The sequence below is a fragment of the Lytechinus variegatus genome, chromosome 14 (genome assembly GCF_018143015.1).
Source record: "Lytechinus variegatus isolate NC3 chromosome 14, Lvar_3.0, whole genome shotgun sequence".
NCBI classification, from domain to species: domain Eukaryota; kingdom Metazoa; phylum Echinodermata; class Echinoidea; order Temnopleuroida; family Toxopneustidae; genus Lytechinus; species Lytechinus variegatus.
In genome coordinates this window covers 1,746,991-1,763,853 of record NC_054753.1, presented here as the reverse complement: position 1 = coordinate 1,763,853, position 16,863 = coordinate 1,746,991, and the positions used below count along the sequence as shown (strand labels likewise).

At 36.1% G+C, this 16,863-nt stretch overlaps 1 protein-coding gene across 1 annotated transcript; it reads right to left on the bottom strand.

Moving 5' to 3' along the window:
• Positions 1-15,285: 15,285 nt before the first annotated feature.
• LOC121427843 lies at positions 15,286-16,512 on the bottom strand. The gene has a single exon (XM_041624412.1). The coding sequence runs from the start codon at positions 16,510-16,512 to the stop codon at positions 15,286-15,288; it is 1,227 nt and encodes a 408-aa protein (XP_041480346.1).
• Positions 16,513-16,863: the final 351 nt, after the last annotated feature.

Here is a 16,863-nt window from a genome sequence, read left to right as displayed (position 1 = left end):
GATCTCTTCATCTCATCATCTCTTCTAAAAGATGTCAACATGATGAGATCCAGGATCTCGTCATCTTATATTTTGCTATCAAGATGTCGACTTCCCGAGATAATTATCTCAACATCTCGGTGGCACTTTTAAGCTTCCATACGAAACCTTCGGAATTACGAATTATAATCGAGCCTTAGATTGGGTTCGGATAGAGAGAGAGAGACATACAGAGACATCGACCAGGGTGGGGGCAGCCAAATTGTTATTACAACCAATATCTTTACTTGTACACGATGTAGGAAGAATAAAAATCAATAACATTATGTGAAACAAACACTAAACAATCAACGATAATTCTGTGTATAGTGCCTTCATTTCCTTCTTAGCAAATATCAAAGCACGAAAATCTGTAATGTTTATAAAATACACCCTGCAGTGGGATGGATGAGGTTTCAATTAAAACATATGCATTCCTTGTTTAAACATTATCCGATATTATGATTAATTGAAAAGGTTAAGACGCAGATAGAAATATTCGTGGTATTGCCTTAATCGTTTGGCCTACTGTAACAATTGGACGCGACTACCGACTTCCTTGCACCTCGGAACTTGCTGATCCTTGTGTCCGCTGTGACACACCGCCATTTCTCAACTTAACGCTGCTGAAAACACCTCTTAAAGCCACCCTACACGATCAGATTATAGTACTCCTTTTTTATTTAACAAATAACAGTTTGCATTGGATACGAGAGATATAGAAATAAATGATCTTATTTTTAAAATCAGAGCAATGCAAGAAATACCAACCAAACTTATGCGTGACTGCGTTGTGGTTGGAGTAAAGTCCAATTCCTGCTGAAATTGTGGCTGATGGAAAAATCGGTTCACTCCAATTTAGAATTGAATTCGTTTTTTTTCCCTTCTTTGAGGCTGGCAATAAGCTGCATTTTATTTGATTTGATATTCATACCACTTTTCGAAATTTCGATCATAAAATTTTCACAGGACTTAGGAATATCGATCGATCGATGTTGATTGAATTTATTTGACAAGCATCTAAAAAAAAACACACTAATAGATTGATACATCGGTGATTAGCCATAAAAGCAAACCAGTAAATTATCAACAAGAAACAATATGTGAGATCACCAAGGATCCAACAGGGCTAATCTACAATGCTGCTAAAAGAAAATCTTCAAGAATTTTGAATACATTGGAGAAAGAAATGTGCCATGTTCCAAATGCACAGTTATAAAACAGAAGATTTTACAAAAGAAAACAAATTAAAAATAGATTTTACAGAAAGAAATAACAGAATCATTCTGTAAATCATTAAAACACGAAATATTTTCTACGACGTTGGTGTAAATTAACGACCATTTCGTGATGAAAATTCGCAAGACTACGAATATTGAGAGAACAAAAAAGCGTTTGGTGAACTGATTGATCGCAAACTGTCACGTGAAATTTTTATCAATGATCACTCACTTCATGTCACTTGCGTTTGTACCTAAACAAATCATGGGTCTCCCTTCTGAATTTTTCATTGACGCTATAGTAGACGAATACATTGACGATGTGATTGATCAGACGGACTTGATAGAGGAAGTTAACTGTCGCTTCTCCTGCGGCACTCTGCTGCATCAACGCGATGTACTTCTGTCCCAGATTTTCAAGAATCACAACCGGCATACAGGAAATAACATAAATGACTGTGACGATAAACATCATCTTGGTCATTCTGTCCTTTTGAATGCGAGGTTTAGCGATGGAAGTTGGAGCAGGCACTGATGTCGGTCCAGGAACGTCAGCTGGTGAAACTCGATTCTTCGCGCCACAATGACCCGTCGGGCTCGAAGATTTCGTGACACCCACCGAGCCAGAGATGGCAGGAATGAAAGCGTGGTCGTTGCCCATGGATATTCGGGAACGTGTTGTATCACCCTGGCTGTCATTTGGCTCAGGAACGCATCTTTGCGGAGAATGTTCGCAATTGTTTACATAGACATGGTCTCCACTGTCATGGCCTTGGTCGTTTGATCCGTGAAGTTCCTTCTTTGGCGATTCCGAGATGACAGAGTCCTTCGTTGATGGGACGGCAGTAGAAGTAACACCAGTATGCATGTAGGCAGTATCTTGGTTGTGGCGTTTGATCTTGCGATAAATCCTGGAATAGCAAACCGGACAACTAATGCACGCAGACAGATAAATCAGGTTCATCACAGACAGAAAGGCATAGTGGTACCCAATGGGGCCTTTGTAAATACAAACTGCACCGACTGCATTGCCGTAAGGAATGAATGGTAAGCATATGAACGTGCACATGATGTTGCTGGCGACAACCCAAAATACGGCCTTCTTTCGCGACGTTCTCAGTTTAAAGGGATTACACACCATAATGTATCTATCGATGGCAATGATGGAGGCCATTAGCGCAGATTCGCAGGCAAACAGTCGTCGAAAAAACCAAAAAAATACGCAGTTAAACCGCGTTCTGAAATTAAGGGTAGCCGCCCATATGATAGCCACAATGAGTAGGCCACTACTGATAAAATCGACGACTGCAAGGGCGATGATAAGGATATCAGTTGACGTTTTCTGTTGCCTTTTCTGGAAAACGCGAATGATGATACCGTTTCCGAAGATGCCCACGAAGCTGCTGACTGCCATATAGGCAACGTATAATGCGAGCATCACCTCCATCTTGTCGTAATGATGATGACAAGAGTGCTGCCCAAAAAACATTACAGCAATTTATATAGCTGAAGCGCCCTCTTTTACAGATATTTACGAAACTTAGATGTAACGAAGTTTTTTAAAGAGGACTTTCCAATATTTTGAAAGAACAATAAGCTTTTCCCGACGAGACTGATTTTGAAAAATTAAAAAAAATATATATATATATATGCAAAGGAAAAGAAAACCATAGCCAAATGGGTATAATTGGTTTTAAAAGTTTAAGTGATCGATAGTTGATCGTACTTATTATCGTACAATAATACGCCAGTGGCGGACTACTGTACCAGACTGGAAGAAGAAGATATAAACAAATTTCCCATCGCCGTAATCGGGTGATTACTTGCTCATACTATTTTAAGTTTCATAATCACTCAACCATACATAAAAAAATAAAATCATACCAAGCATCTTATTGCTTTAAAAAAAAAATACTTATAATAATGATAATAATTTTTATATAGCGCTTTTTCCAGAGGATAAAAAGCGCTGTCGATTGCATAAGACAGATTGACTGCTGCAGAGTTTAATTTTGATTCATTCGAATAACTGGCAGTTCTTATTTCATAACTGATTGTGGTTTGTATGGTTCATTAGCTCAAAATTCGTATTTAGGTCTCACTAGACATGCTAGAGAACCGAACGTGGATCCCCCTAGGTCCGTCCTTAAAGGAAAGCCATTCATCGTTTGTTATAATTTGTAGCAAGTTGGGATTTCCTTGCACAGATATAATAAAAATGCGATCAATGCCCCCTTGGATTCTATCTACAAGTTTCAAGGAATGGTTGATATCTCGATGGATTTTCCCCCAATAGATTGTGGTCAGAAATGGAAAAAGAAAATTGAACCATAAAAGGACAGATGAATAAATAACAACATAGATGCAATGATTCGGCGGTAAAAAGAGGCCCAGTACAGGGACAGGATGATGTACTTTTAGGCACGACATTAGGGTCTTTGGGAGTTGAATAACATCGTCATGATAAAGCGTTTCCCAGAGGTGTGATTTATTTTTTAAACGAATTTTCGAATTATTTTATCTTAAACAATTTGTGACATTTATCAAACAAGAAAGTTAATGTTTATATATATATATATATGTGTGTGTGTGTGTGTGTGTATAATGTAAGAGGGCCCTCAGTACAACGAGTAGTGCAGGTACTCATCATTTAGTGTAGATAAACTTGGAAGACAGAAATAACGACGAGTTAGACGTAGCTCTCAGGTTTCCTTTTAAATTGCAAGCTTTCGGCCTTCGTCAGGCCTATATACAAAAGGGGAAATCAGATGGAACGAACATAGTATTTACATGTGTATAGATTAGGTATAATATTAGGTATAATATTGCATGTGTTTATAGCACTACAGACATGACAGAGTTACGTTTAAGTTTTACAATGTGGTTAGAATATGATTAACATTTAACCCTAATTCTCCCTCGACAATTTTCGCGATATATCTGCTGCGCAATTTTTTTCACATCGCCGCTCACTGACATTTTACTTACACGTCTCGCGCAAATTTTAGGAACAAATTTGTGACGCCATTGTATTATCTGTCGTTGTAAGGTCATGATCTATCATCGTATATATCTTGAACAGAATCTATCGTATTTCATAATCACCATTGTATGCCATCATATTTACAATTATTATGTATCATCAGAATATAAACATCATTATAGTTATCATCAAATATTGGGAATGAACATATCATCTTCATTATTATCATCGTGTATCATCAATATAATCATAATCATCATAAATCATCAAGTAAAAACATCATAATAAAGAACAGACAACGTAATAAAGTGTGAAGGTTTTTTTGTAAAATAACCATTGCTGGTCTTCTTTATTCATCAAACAAAATATATTCACAGTGCTAACATTTGCCTCCATTTCTGGAGGGAAATACATGGTTTTCTGGATCTCACATTTTCTTCTATCTGTAAACGATATCTTAGGCCTAATAGGTAAAACAAAACATTTTCTTCAACTTTTTTTCCAAAATATTATCATTATGTTACAAAAGAAAAACATATGACTGCAATCACCTTTTTTTATTACAGTAAAAACATTGGTCATTTTCTTTTAATTTCCATTTAAAAAGGTTAGCTGGTGTTGCCAAAATATTATACATGAACTTAAAATTAAAATTGACCAATACATTGTCCTTAACAAACTTTAAATTAAATAACCAGACAGCTATCCAAACTGGTAAATACAGTCAAATACCTTGAACGTATTAATTAATGAAATAATACTATCAACCAATCTAATATCATTATATACATTAACATTGGATCTAAATTCCGAATACTTCTTTTGCAATAAACTTGTACTAGAAAACAAAAAGACATGTTGCAACATAACTGAATAGCGTGTCTTATACGCGTATGTTGACTGTACAACCTTCCATCCTTAAAGGAGAATGAAACCATTGGAACAAGATAGCTTGTGTGAAAACAGAAAAATCAAAGAAACAGATCAACGAAAGTTTGAGAAAAATCGGACAAATAATGAGAAAGTTATGAGCATTTGAATATTGCAATCACTAATGCTATGGAGATAGCAAATTGGCAATGAGACAAAGATGTGTGATGTCACTTGTGAACAACTCTCCCCATTACTTTAGTATATATTTCACTTGAATTGCCTCTTTTATCATATCTATCCATAGATCATGTGTTCTTTCTACATGAGGGCATGTAATACATATTTTTTAAGAATACATCATGGATAAAGAGTTTGTATCATCATAAGAAAAAGCAAAAAGAGACATTTTGAGGGTATTTTATAGTCCACCAAAGGGAAAGTTGTTCATCAGTGACATCACACATCCTTGTCGCATTGCCTATAGGAGGATCTCCATAGCATTAGTGATTGCAATATTCAAGTGCTCATAACTTTCTCATTATTTGTCTGATTTTTCTCAAACTTTCTATATTCTTATTCTTTGATTTTTCTGTTTCTACACAAGCCTATTTGTTCCAAAGGTTTCATTCCCCTTTAACTACTATTTTAGCGCTAATCTTATCTATAGGTACAAAACCCTTATCATCTAAGACTGCGTATACTGTAGAGCGCTTAGAGACTTCTGACAAAGTATTAAGCGCTATATAAGCAAGGATAATTATCATCATCCATTAAATCCCCCACGAACAAAATATCAGAGTTTATCCAATTCTTATAATTAACATTTTCCCTTTATATAAGGTATCTTTATTTAGCCAAATCATTTCTTTGTGATAATTATGCTGTATATCTGCTTGAATATTTCTTGAATAGTTATACCTTTTTAATAAGAAAAAACGTTGATATCAAGTTATAATAGAAATAAGGTATCCTGTTTTCCAAAAAAAAACATTTGTTCTTAATGTTGTATTTACAATTCATAATAACTTTTATACCACCCAGTTGTTGAAACCAGTAATCAAACATACATTTATATCGAGGATTTAACTCATCACTCAAATATTTACAAAGCCAAAATAAATTCAACGACGCACCTTTTGTTTCAACATCTAACATATCTAGGCCACCTTCCTCTATTGTGCTAACTACATTAGTCCGTTTCACCTTTGCGGGTCGTCGCTTCCATAGGAAATAAAAAAATGATTTATCGAGCTCCTTTACTATTTCTTGAGGACAAGAAAGAATTTATGTTGCATAAATTATTTTCGACATAATCAACGAATTTAATATTAAAATGTTTCACTCTTAACGTCTGTTTCCATATTTGTAACAACTGTTTAATTTTTAATATTCTTTGTTCAGACCAATTCATTTCTAGACTAAAATGCATCTTTTTACAAAAATAAATACCGAAAGACTTAACATAAACGTCTTCCCATAATATATTCCAATATCATTTGTCGGATTGTTGTTTCCTAGCCAAATAGATTTTGTTTTGTATTCATTTAAATTAATTCCAGAATATGTTTCAAAGTTTCGAATGATATTAATAGCTGTATTGCCTGATATAACTCTTGAAGGTATTTTTATTTTCATGTTTATAACCAATACTCACCCTATGGTATTATCATTTTGTCTTATATGATTTGCAAGGGTTTTAATGCAAAGTGCGGATAAGGGACAGCCCTGTCTTATACCACGCGATGGGTTTATATATTAATATTTCTTGTTAACCATCCATTCGTTAATATATTACTATGAGGATCATTATATATAATTGAAATCCATTTCCTAAAACTATCTTTAAAACCATATATGTTTAATCAAGCATCAATAAACTTCCATTTTAACGTGTCGAACGCTTTCTGAAAATCGGCGAATACAATTGCATCATCGGTATTGTTAAATAATTATGCTGTAGTCTATAACATCCTGGATTGTTCTGGGACTATAAATACCACTCCTACCCTTGATATACCCTACTTGGTCTTCATTGATTAAATGAATCAAAACCTTTTGGAGTCTGTTTGATAGTACTGTAGCAAGTATTTTGTAGTCAGTATTAAGTAATGTAATTGGTAGCCAGTTACCTAATTCCATCGAGTCTCCACCTTTGAATAACAAAGTTACAACACCCTTTCTCTGCAGAAAACTAAGCTTACCTTTATGACCTTCATTTAAACTATTTACAACAAGATCTTGTATATCAACTCAAAATTTCTTTTAAAAAACTCTACTGCATTAAGGAGAAATACACTGATTATGAATATGGCCTTATTATATATCAGTGGAAAGGTCATGATGTGGGGATTATCATTTGGTCATTCAAAAATAACGACAGTAATACAGAAGGTGGAAATCGCCAATTAAAAAGCGCTAAAATGCCTCTCTGTTATACGCCTCCCATCGGTCTCTGAATTGACTCGAATTTGATGACGTGTATAAGTGTACGAAAGACGTGATTGGCTCTCCCACCTCAAGCTTCACTTGCATGTAAAACCCGTTGCGAGGGTAGGCCTATACGTTTTCTCCACACTGTCACTGAATACTTCGCTCACGAAATGAAAGAAAACCCAGAAGTTTATCTAGATTTTGGATTTTCAAATTGACGATTTTGAAGATGACGAGAATGATATCTAGAGCTAGTGACTGGATGGAGGTAAATTAGGGGAATTACGCCTATGATGATGAGTCGGACAATTCAACTTGCAGCCTTCGCTACCAACTCATGCAGCTGCTAGTGCTAGCTGCACGTACCGCGGGCCAAATAAATACATGAAATTTTTTTCAGCCTGACCATGCAGAGTAGTCTCTTCCCTCGGTCAATAAAATTTACTCTAAAGAAGGAAAATAATGATATAACTGTACTTATAAACAAGTGAATATATCCGAATCTGAAGGCAAATCAACTCAACGAATAGCAGCAGACGATATGCACCGACGATAAACTTCATGTGGCTGGGATAAATTGTCACTCGTTCTGTAAGATATAATTTCTATCTCATTATTTTGACAAAATTACGAAACTTGGGGGATTATTTATCTATATAAAAATATAGTAACACCTTGTACTACTTTTAAATTACAATAAAACCTTTTTTGAAGCAAAAAGTTGAGGTAGATTAAAATTAGATGTAAAAGATCATCCCCAACTTATGTAGCTCGTATGTGATTTGAAACAAACAATGCCGATTGAGAGTTGTGCAACACGTGCATCTACTCTCTCAGCCAAGGCGAGCAAGCGATGTGTGTAGACGCAATTCCCCCCAATTTACCTCCATCCACGTCACTATAGAGCTAGATATCATTCTCTTCATCTTCATAATCATCAATTTGAAAATCCAAAATCGAGACAAACTTCTGGGTTTTCTTTCATTTCGTGATCGAAGTATTCAGTGCCCGGGGGGGGGGGGGGTGGGGGGGACTTCCATTCACGAGTGGATACCATGCGCGACCATGGGGTCTCGAAAAGCACCCTAAACACGTAATTTACATATTCTGAAAATGCACCCCTTAACAAGTATTGGCGTGTGAAACCCTACCCTTAACGAGATTTGGAAACAAAATCTCTTGGCAAATATTCCGTGAAATGATCCCCTAAACAAGTACAGGAATGTTTTATTGTTACGAGTCCTTCGGTCGTCTGCTTTACCTTATTGGTTTAGTACGACCCCAGCTTCTACACCTCGCGGAAATCGGACTCTAAACACGAAGTGTTGGGGCATAAGCATCTACTATTATTATTATTATCCTTTATAAAATATTTTAATTTTGTTTTATCATCCCCGCAAATTCGACCCTGAACACGTAATTTTCCTAGCGAAATAGATACCCTTTTTTCATTATTTTTGTGTTTTGACACCCATATCACGTTACGTACGTAACGTGCCCTATCGTGAAAAAGACATCCTTTTTACGTGTTTTTTTTTTGGTCGCGCATGGTATCCACTCGTCAATGTAAGTGGCCCCCCGGGATTCAGTGACAGTGTGGAGAATACGTGCCCTCGGAAAAGGTTTTGCATGCAAGCTAGTGGAGCTTGATGTGGGAGAGCCAATCACGTCTCTCGTACACTTATACACGTCATCAAAAAACCCAATTTCGCGGACGTAATTGTGCGTGTTTGAAGCATTCAGAGAGAAAACTTTAAACTATCAATTAAATGAGTTTCATCGGTCTCTATGATAAATGGTATACACCAACGTGTTCTCCTTAAGGTGTTGTGGTGTGTTATGGTCACAGAAATGGACCATAACACACCATACAACGCCCTCTCAGGCGCCAAAACAACAATTCCTCTGGCAACTACAACTAAATCTTTACCTTTACCTCTATACCGTGTATACCGATTATGATCATTTTGATTATGATGTTTATTCCTTATTTATAGTTGGGTTTTCTTTGATAACTTATACTCTTTTAATGCAGTTCAAAAATAAACAAAAACAACCAACAATTGAAAAAAATGAAAAATAAAAATACACCTCTTAAATCTGAATTTAACAAACATATTGTTTTATTTACTTAGAATATACAGGATATAGTCATCTCATTTACCTTCACACTTTATTACGTTGTCTGTTCTTTATTATGATGTTTTTACTTGATGATTATAACGATGATATGATATATACACGATGATAATTATGAAGATGATATGTTCATTCCTAATATTTAATGATAACTACACTGTAAAAACTATGGTGTTAAAACTGACACCAATTGGTGTTAATAGAGGACCACACCCTGAGGTGTTAAAATTACACCCTAGAGATTGAACATAACACCAAAGAGTGTAAATGTAACAACCATAGGTGTTGTAATAACACCTATAGGTGTAAAACTAACACCACCAATTTAACACCGGTGTAAAATAACTGGTGTGGTCCTCTATGTACACCGGTTAACACCACAGTTTTTGCTGTGTATAATGATGTTTATATTCTGATGATTCATAATGATGATTAACGGTGATTATTTAATTCTTTACGATAAATTCTGTTCAAGATACGATGATAGATCATGACCTTACAACGACTGATAATACAACTATTAGTGCCCCCTACAGGTCACCGTCCCACCGGATAACACACCGCCCTCTCAGGTCGATGAGAATTCAGCAATAAAATTACGGTAAGTACAACTGTATAATAATATAGGTATATTTACCCAGGGCAGCCATATCAGTTTCGAAAACTGTTCTACCAACGGGCCCTGCTATTATTATTACCCCGGCTTTAGCTGAGCTACCTAGGCGCTCAAGCATTCAAGGAATTTCTTCCTACCGGGTAATATTAAATGTAAATCATATTCTAACCATATATGTAAAACTCTTAAGCGTAATATAAACGCATGCAATATTATACCTAATATTAAACCTAATTAATATATATATATATATATATATATATATATATATATATATATATATATATATATTATATAATATAATATATATATATGTTAATACTATGTACGTTCCATCTGATTTCCTTTTTTGTAGGCCTGACGAAGGCCGATGATGGCCGAAAGCTTGCAATTAAAAAGAAACCTGAGACCTACGTCTGACTCGTCGTTATTTCTGTCTTCCAAGTATATATGCATATATATATATATATATATATATATATATATATATATAATATATATATATATATATATATATGCATATATAATATATATATAGGGTAAGTGCAGGTAATTGGAGACCACTGAAGCTGAAACTATCCTGCCCTGCCTGCGCCTGGCTATAATGTTGTTATAGCGCCATTTACAGTTTCTACAATACTTCTGCAAGATCACTCTGCTTGTTTACGATACAGGTCGTCATTTAGTGCAGCAAAAAACTTCGAAATAGGTAAAGGTATGAAATTTTCATCTTAAAATTTTGCTCTGGTGTAAAAATTCATTTTTCAAGGAATGTTGGAGCGTGTTCACATAGTGAAGAGGTGATCGGTAAAAGTACTTCCAATGGGAGGTTTTGTAAGTGGGCTAGCCACATAAACACTAAAAACGGCCACTGTGCGTTGTGTATGGGTGATACTGTGGCCACAATGAACTGGTCAGTCCAATTATGAGTGTAGGTAATGGGGGACACCAACATGGCGACTGTTTGTTATGAATGGCAGGTGTCACAGGAAAGTCCTTGACCTCCTGCTGGTGGCTTTATTGTCCTTGTGGGAATGAAATAGCCAAAAAAAAAAACATTAATTGCATTTAAAGCATCTTTTCTTTTATGCAATGAACCAAAAAAAAATGACTGCAGAAATAAAAATAAATATGGGCGTACTTTCCTTTCTTTTTTTTTCTTCAGAAAAGTTATTCTTAAAGCTCTTCAGAAAATTTATGATTTAAAGCATCATTTATTAATGCAAACAAAAAGACATGTTTTCAACCACATCTGGTTCATATTGTTTTAAAATGATGTTAAAATCATTAGCTACATGTATTTCTGTAAGAAAAGTGTTTGAACTTAGCATGACAGTCCCATTTTTACTAAAGTTTTCTTGCAAATAACATGATTTGTAACTGTCCCTCATTACCTACACATGTAGGTAACGAGAGACCTTTGATGATGACGTTATTAATCCTCATTATCTTATTAATCAATTAAAATGTGTTCACCATTTTGTTACCAAACATAGAGTAGAAGTTGCTGAAGAGGAAAAAAACCTTTTAAGTGTGTGTCATTTTCCATGTTCATGTTAATTATGCAAATGAGCTTAACGGTCTCCAATTACCTACACTTACCCTATGTATATATATATGTATACACACATGATGATGTACCCGAAAGCTTGATGAAGACGGGTATTGACCTTTGCTACGGCCCTCCCCATTCTCTTGTTCTCAAATATAATTTTGAAGGAGACACGTAAATCGCCAATATTGATCACAAGGAAAGAATATGCCATTTCTCGAAAGAGTATTTTCACCGAAATAATTTGATACCATATTAAATGTACTATAGGATTACACTTGGAAAATAAATAGGCATTCTCTGCTGTGATGTCAATTTTGATTTTGCGCCACAACTGCCGTTCATGCATCAAGATGTCAATGAAGTCATAATTGTAAAAGAGATTGTAGTAAAATCTATCTTTTCAATAATAATCGATATTAGAATTGGTTAATAACAATATAGTTTCAACTCTCAAGTTTATTTAATTTCAAGGTCAAGTCCACCCCAGGAAAATGCTGGCTGGAATGAATAGAGAAAAATAGAAATAGTATAGTGCTGAAATTTTCATCAAAATGGATGTAAAATAAGAAAGTTATGACATTTTTAAGTTTCGCTTATTTTTCACAAAACAGTGATATGCACAACTTGGTGAGTCAGTCGATGATGTCTATCACTCACTATTTCTTTTGTTTTTTATTGTTTGAATTATACAATATTTCATTTTTAATAGATTTGACAATAAGGACCAACCTGACTGAACCATATTATATTAACCATGTTAACAGTGCTAATTCCACATGTTCAGGGAGGAATTAATCGTTGTATCACTAGACAATGAGGAGAAAATTAGAATATTTCATATTTCGTATAATAAAGTACAAAAGAAATAGTGAGTGGATGATGTCATCAGCTCCTCATTTGCATACCAGCCAGGATGTGCATATAACTGTTTGTGAATTTAAGCAAAACTTTAAAATGTCATAACTTTCTCATTTTACATCCGATTTTGATGAAACTTTCAGTGCTATGCTTGTTGGATTTTTCTCTTTGTATTCAATTCAACATTTTGTTGGGGTGGACTTGTCCTTCAAAAGAGATTTTGCAATGACGTTTACTGCAACTCTTGTAGGATAATGCCATCACATCTGGAAACATTCATTTCAGCAAAGAATACCTCCTGGGACCCTTCACACAAAAGTTAGCGTTAATCGCTAATTTTAAAAGAGCAATTCTGATTGGTTCCTAGTCAGTCTACTGAGCAAAATGCACATGAAACAATGATCTTGATAGGCCATTTCATTTGGCGTTGAAATCGCTATAATCTTTGTGTTACGGGGCCCTGATCAAACGTTTGGTTACACTTCGTAATTCCGAAGGTTCTTAATTCCGAAACACGTAAATTGCCTATACCTCGATGTTCGTTAATCCGAAAACGTAAAAGGGTTTAATCCGAACATTTGTGGCGTTATTCCGAAGGTTCGATAATCCGAAAACGAAATAAGGTTCGAAGGTCTGAACGTTTGTTAGTCCAAAAACGAAATAAGGTTCGTTGTTCCGAAGGTTCGTTTATCCGAAAATGAAATAAAGTTCGCTAATCATTACCTTATTGGAATAACGAACCTTCGGAATTACGAACCTCGCTTTGTTTTCGGACTAACGAACCTTCGGAATTACGAACCTCATTTCGTTTTCGGACTTACGAACCTTCGGAATTACGAATGTATGCGCAAACGTTTAACACATACCAAATGAATGTGGTATCAAAATATTTGAGGGACGATACTCTTTCCGTTGATAATATAATGGTTATAACTGTTCCCCATATAATAAGGTAAAAATGAATGACTTGTATAAAGTGAATTGACACGGTACATTAATTACTAATTTAGACATATTATCAATGACTTCTATAACTATGCTGTGTGATGATGTGTAGATGGGCGTCCCACAAGCAATGTTTCCAGAAAACATAGACACGAAAAGCATACAGAGCAAAAACTAGAGGACCACACCAGTACTTTTACACCGGTGTTAAATTGGAGGTGTTAGTTTTACACCTATAGGTATTATTACAACACCTTTGGTTGTTATATTTACATTTATATAATAAAATATTTTACTATATAAGATTTAGTAAGATACTGTTAGCCTTAAACAAGTTTGAGACATTACTTTGTGTTCGAGTTATTATTCCAAAACATACTGAGACTGAGTCTACACTGCAAAAACTCCGGTGTTGATTTAACACCAGCCTGGAATCTATATATGTCGTGACAAAGGAGAGGTGTTAATAACACGAGTGACGTTTTGGTTTAACACCGGATAGGTGTTTATGCAACACCAAGTAGTATTAAAACAGTATCGGTTTGATTATAAACTGGTGTTGTTTCAATACTTCTCTGGTGTGGACATATAGATTCCGGGCTGGTGTTAAATCAACACCGGAGTTTTTGCAGTGCAATCGTCACATATGATATAATACAAAGCGATGAGAAGAGTGAATGAAAATCGTAAAAAAGGGGAGGGTAACAAAATCCTTGCAACGAATATTTTGCTATATTGCCCAATGCAGATGATGAATTTCTAATCAGAGTAAACCACAGACGATAATTTATCAACCTTAAGAAATACAGGCCCAGTGTTTCCCGTGGTTTTATAATAACATTAATAATATAGGGTATTTATATTGCGCACATATCCACCCTGTTAGGTGCTCAAGGCGCTCCTATATTACCCGGCTAAGCTAGGCGTTCATAGCGCACACAGCTTTTTAAGGAATTACTCCCTACCGGTACCCATTTACCTCACCTGGGTTGAGTGCAGCACGCTGTGGATCAGTTTCTTGCTGAAGGAAATCACGCCATGGCTGGGATTCGAACCCATGACCCTCTGTTTCAACGTCCGAAGACTAATCCACTGGGCTACAACGCTCTACGTAATAGCTTTCCTGAAATGTATTACAAAATTGAGTAAAGCATTTATTCCTTAACTGCAGTTGTTACAAAAATGATAAAATCATTTACAAAACATAAGCACTTCTATTTTACAACAAAAATCCATCTCCATCATTCTAATACACTGTTAGAAAATTTATCCTTAAAATAAAAGAAGTTCCTGCAGCAGAGTCTCGAGAACACCTGTAATCTTACCGATTTGCGTAATCTTACAAGAAATTGGTATTTAGAGTATGGAATCTTACAAATTTCCTTGAATAAAACATCCTCTTCCCCTTTTTAAACAGACCTGTTCTGTTAAATTACAGAAAAATTCCTGTTTTATGAATTTACAGAATGATTCTGTTATTGCTTTCTGCAAAATCTTCTGTTTATTTTCTGTAAAATCACGTTTTTTTAACAGTGTAGTACTTGCCAGTATATATATGCCTGCAATCTTAGAACTGCAATAATTTGTTTTAGAAATTAAGAATTTATTGAAAAAGGGACAGATGAATCATAGTTCCCTCTCCCGTTATTCATTTCCCACCAACATGACCAAGCTTGCTGAGTATACTAACGAACAACGCATTGGTGTCCTTCCTGAAATGTTCATTGACACCGTAGTAGACAAATATATTGATGATGTGGTTGATGATACGCATTTGAACAAGGAAGTTGACTGTCATTTCCCCGACGGTCGTTTGCTGCATCTGCTTGATGTATTTCTCGCCCAGATTTTCAAGTATCACTGCAGGCATAACGGTGAGGACGTAGATGACGGTGACGATGAACATCATCTTCGTCATCCTATCTCTCTTGGTACGAGGCTTAGAGGAGGTGAGAGATGGAACAGCCTTTGGATCGGCCGGTTCTGGTCCTGCAGCTGGGGTTGGTGAAACCTGATTTTTGGCGCCAAGGTGGCACTTCGTGTATGAGGATTCCGGGATATCAACAGAGCCAGAGACTGAGGGAATTGCGAGATGGTCAGAACTAAAGGCGACCCGTGAACGTGAAGCGACTTCATGGATATCCGTTTGTTCGGAAACGCTTCCTTGCTGATGAGACTTGCCAGGAGTAACGAACGGAATGTCATCTGCATTTTCTGTACGAGGTTGACTCTGAGATACAAATGTGCTTCCGGAATCGTTGGTTGACACGGGGGCAGAACGATTACTTGGTTGGATATAGGCAGTCTCCTCAAAGTGGCGTTTGATTTTCCTGTAGATCATCAAGTAGCAGAAAGGACAGCTAATACCAACAATCAGGTAGATGATGTTCATCAAGGTTAAGAAAAAATAGTGGAAAATCTTGGGCCCGTTGTACGTGCAAACTACACCGACTGCATTGCCGTAGAGAATAAATGGTATAGAAAATGTAAAACACAATGAATTGGTGACGACAACCCAAAAGACGGCTTTCCTTTTTGAGGTTCGCCAGTTGAAGGGACTGCAAACCATAATGTATCTATCGATGGCAATGACGCTTGGCATGAAACCAGTTTCGATGGCGAACGTTCGACGGAAATACCAGAAGAAGACACAGTTAAACTGGGTTCGAAAACTCGGATTGACAGCCCAGATGATGGCTACAATGAGAAGGACGCTGCTCATCAGGTCGATGACGGCGAGGGTGATGAGGAGAATGTCTGTGGACATTTTCGGTCTTTTCTTCGTGAAAACGCGAATGATGATGGCGTTCCCGGGAATTCCTAAAAAGCAACAGACGACCAGATAAGCTACGTAGGTTGCGACCATTGCGTCCATCTTGCAGAATTGTTATCAAATGCACGGCACTCTCGGAATATGCACTAGTATATATAAGCCGTTATTAATTGGTAATAAACAAAATGGCCAACCGCAGATGGAAATCGTAAAACTCAACCGTGAAATTGACGCTACATTGATAAATTATAGGACAGTAGCGGACCAGGGGGTGGCGCAGGGGGCGCCCCCTAATATTTGAGCGGCACCGAAAGAAAATAAAATAAAGAAAAGGCGCTGCTTGAAAAAAGAAAAATAAAGGAAAGAAAAAAAAGAAAAGGCGCCGCTTAAAAAAAATTATACACTGGTATAATATTGTCATTAGTCAAGCAAAGACTATCCCCCACAAAAGCA

Coding starts and splice junctions, on each gene's coding strand:
- LOC121427843 (XM_041624412.1), bottom strand. CDS start 16,512: ATGGACGCAATGGTCGCAACCTACGTAGCTTATCTGGTCGTCTGTTGC.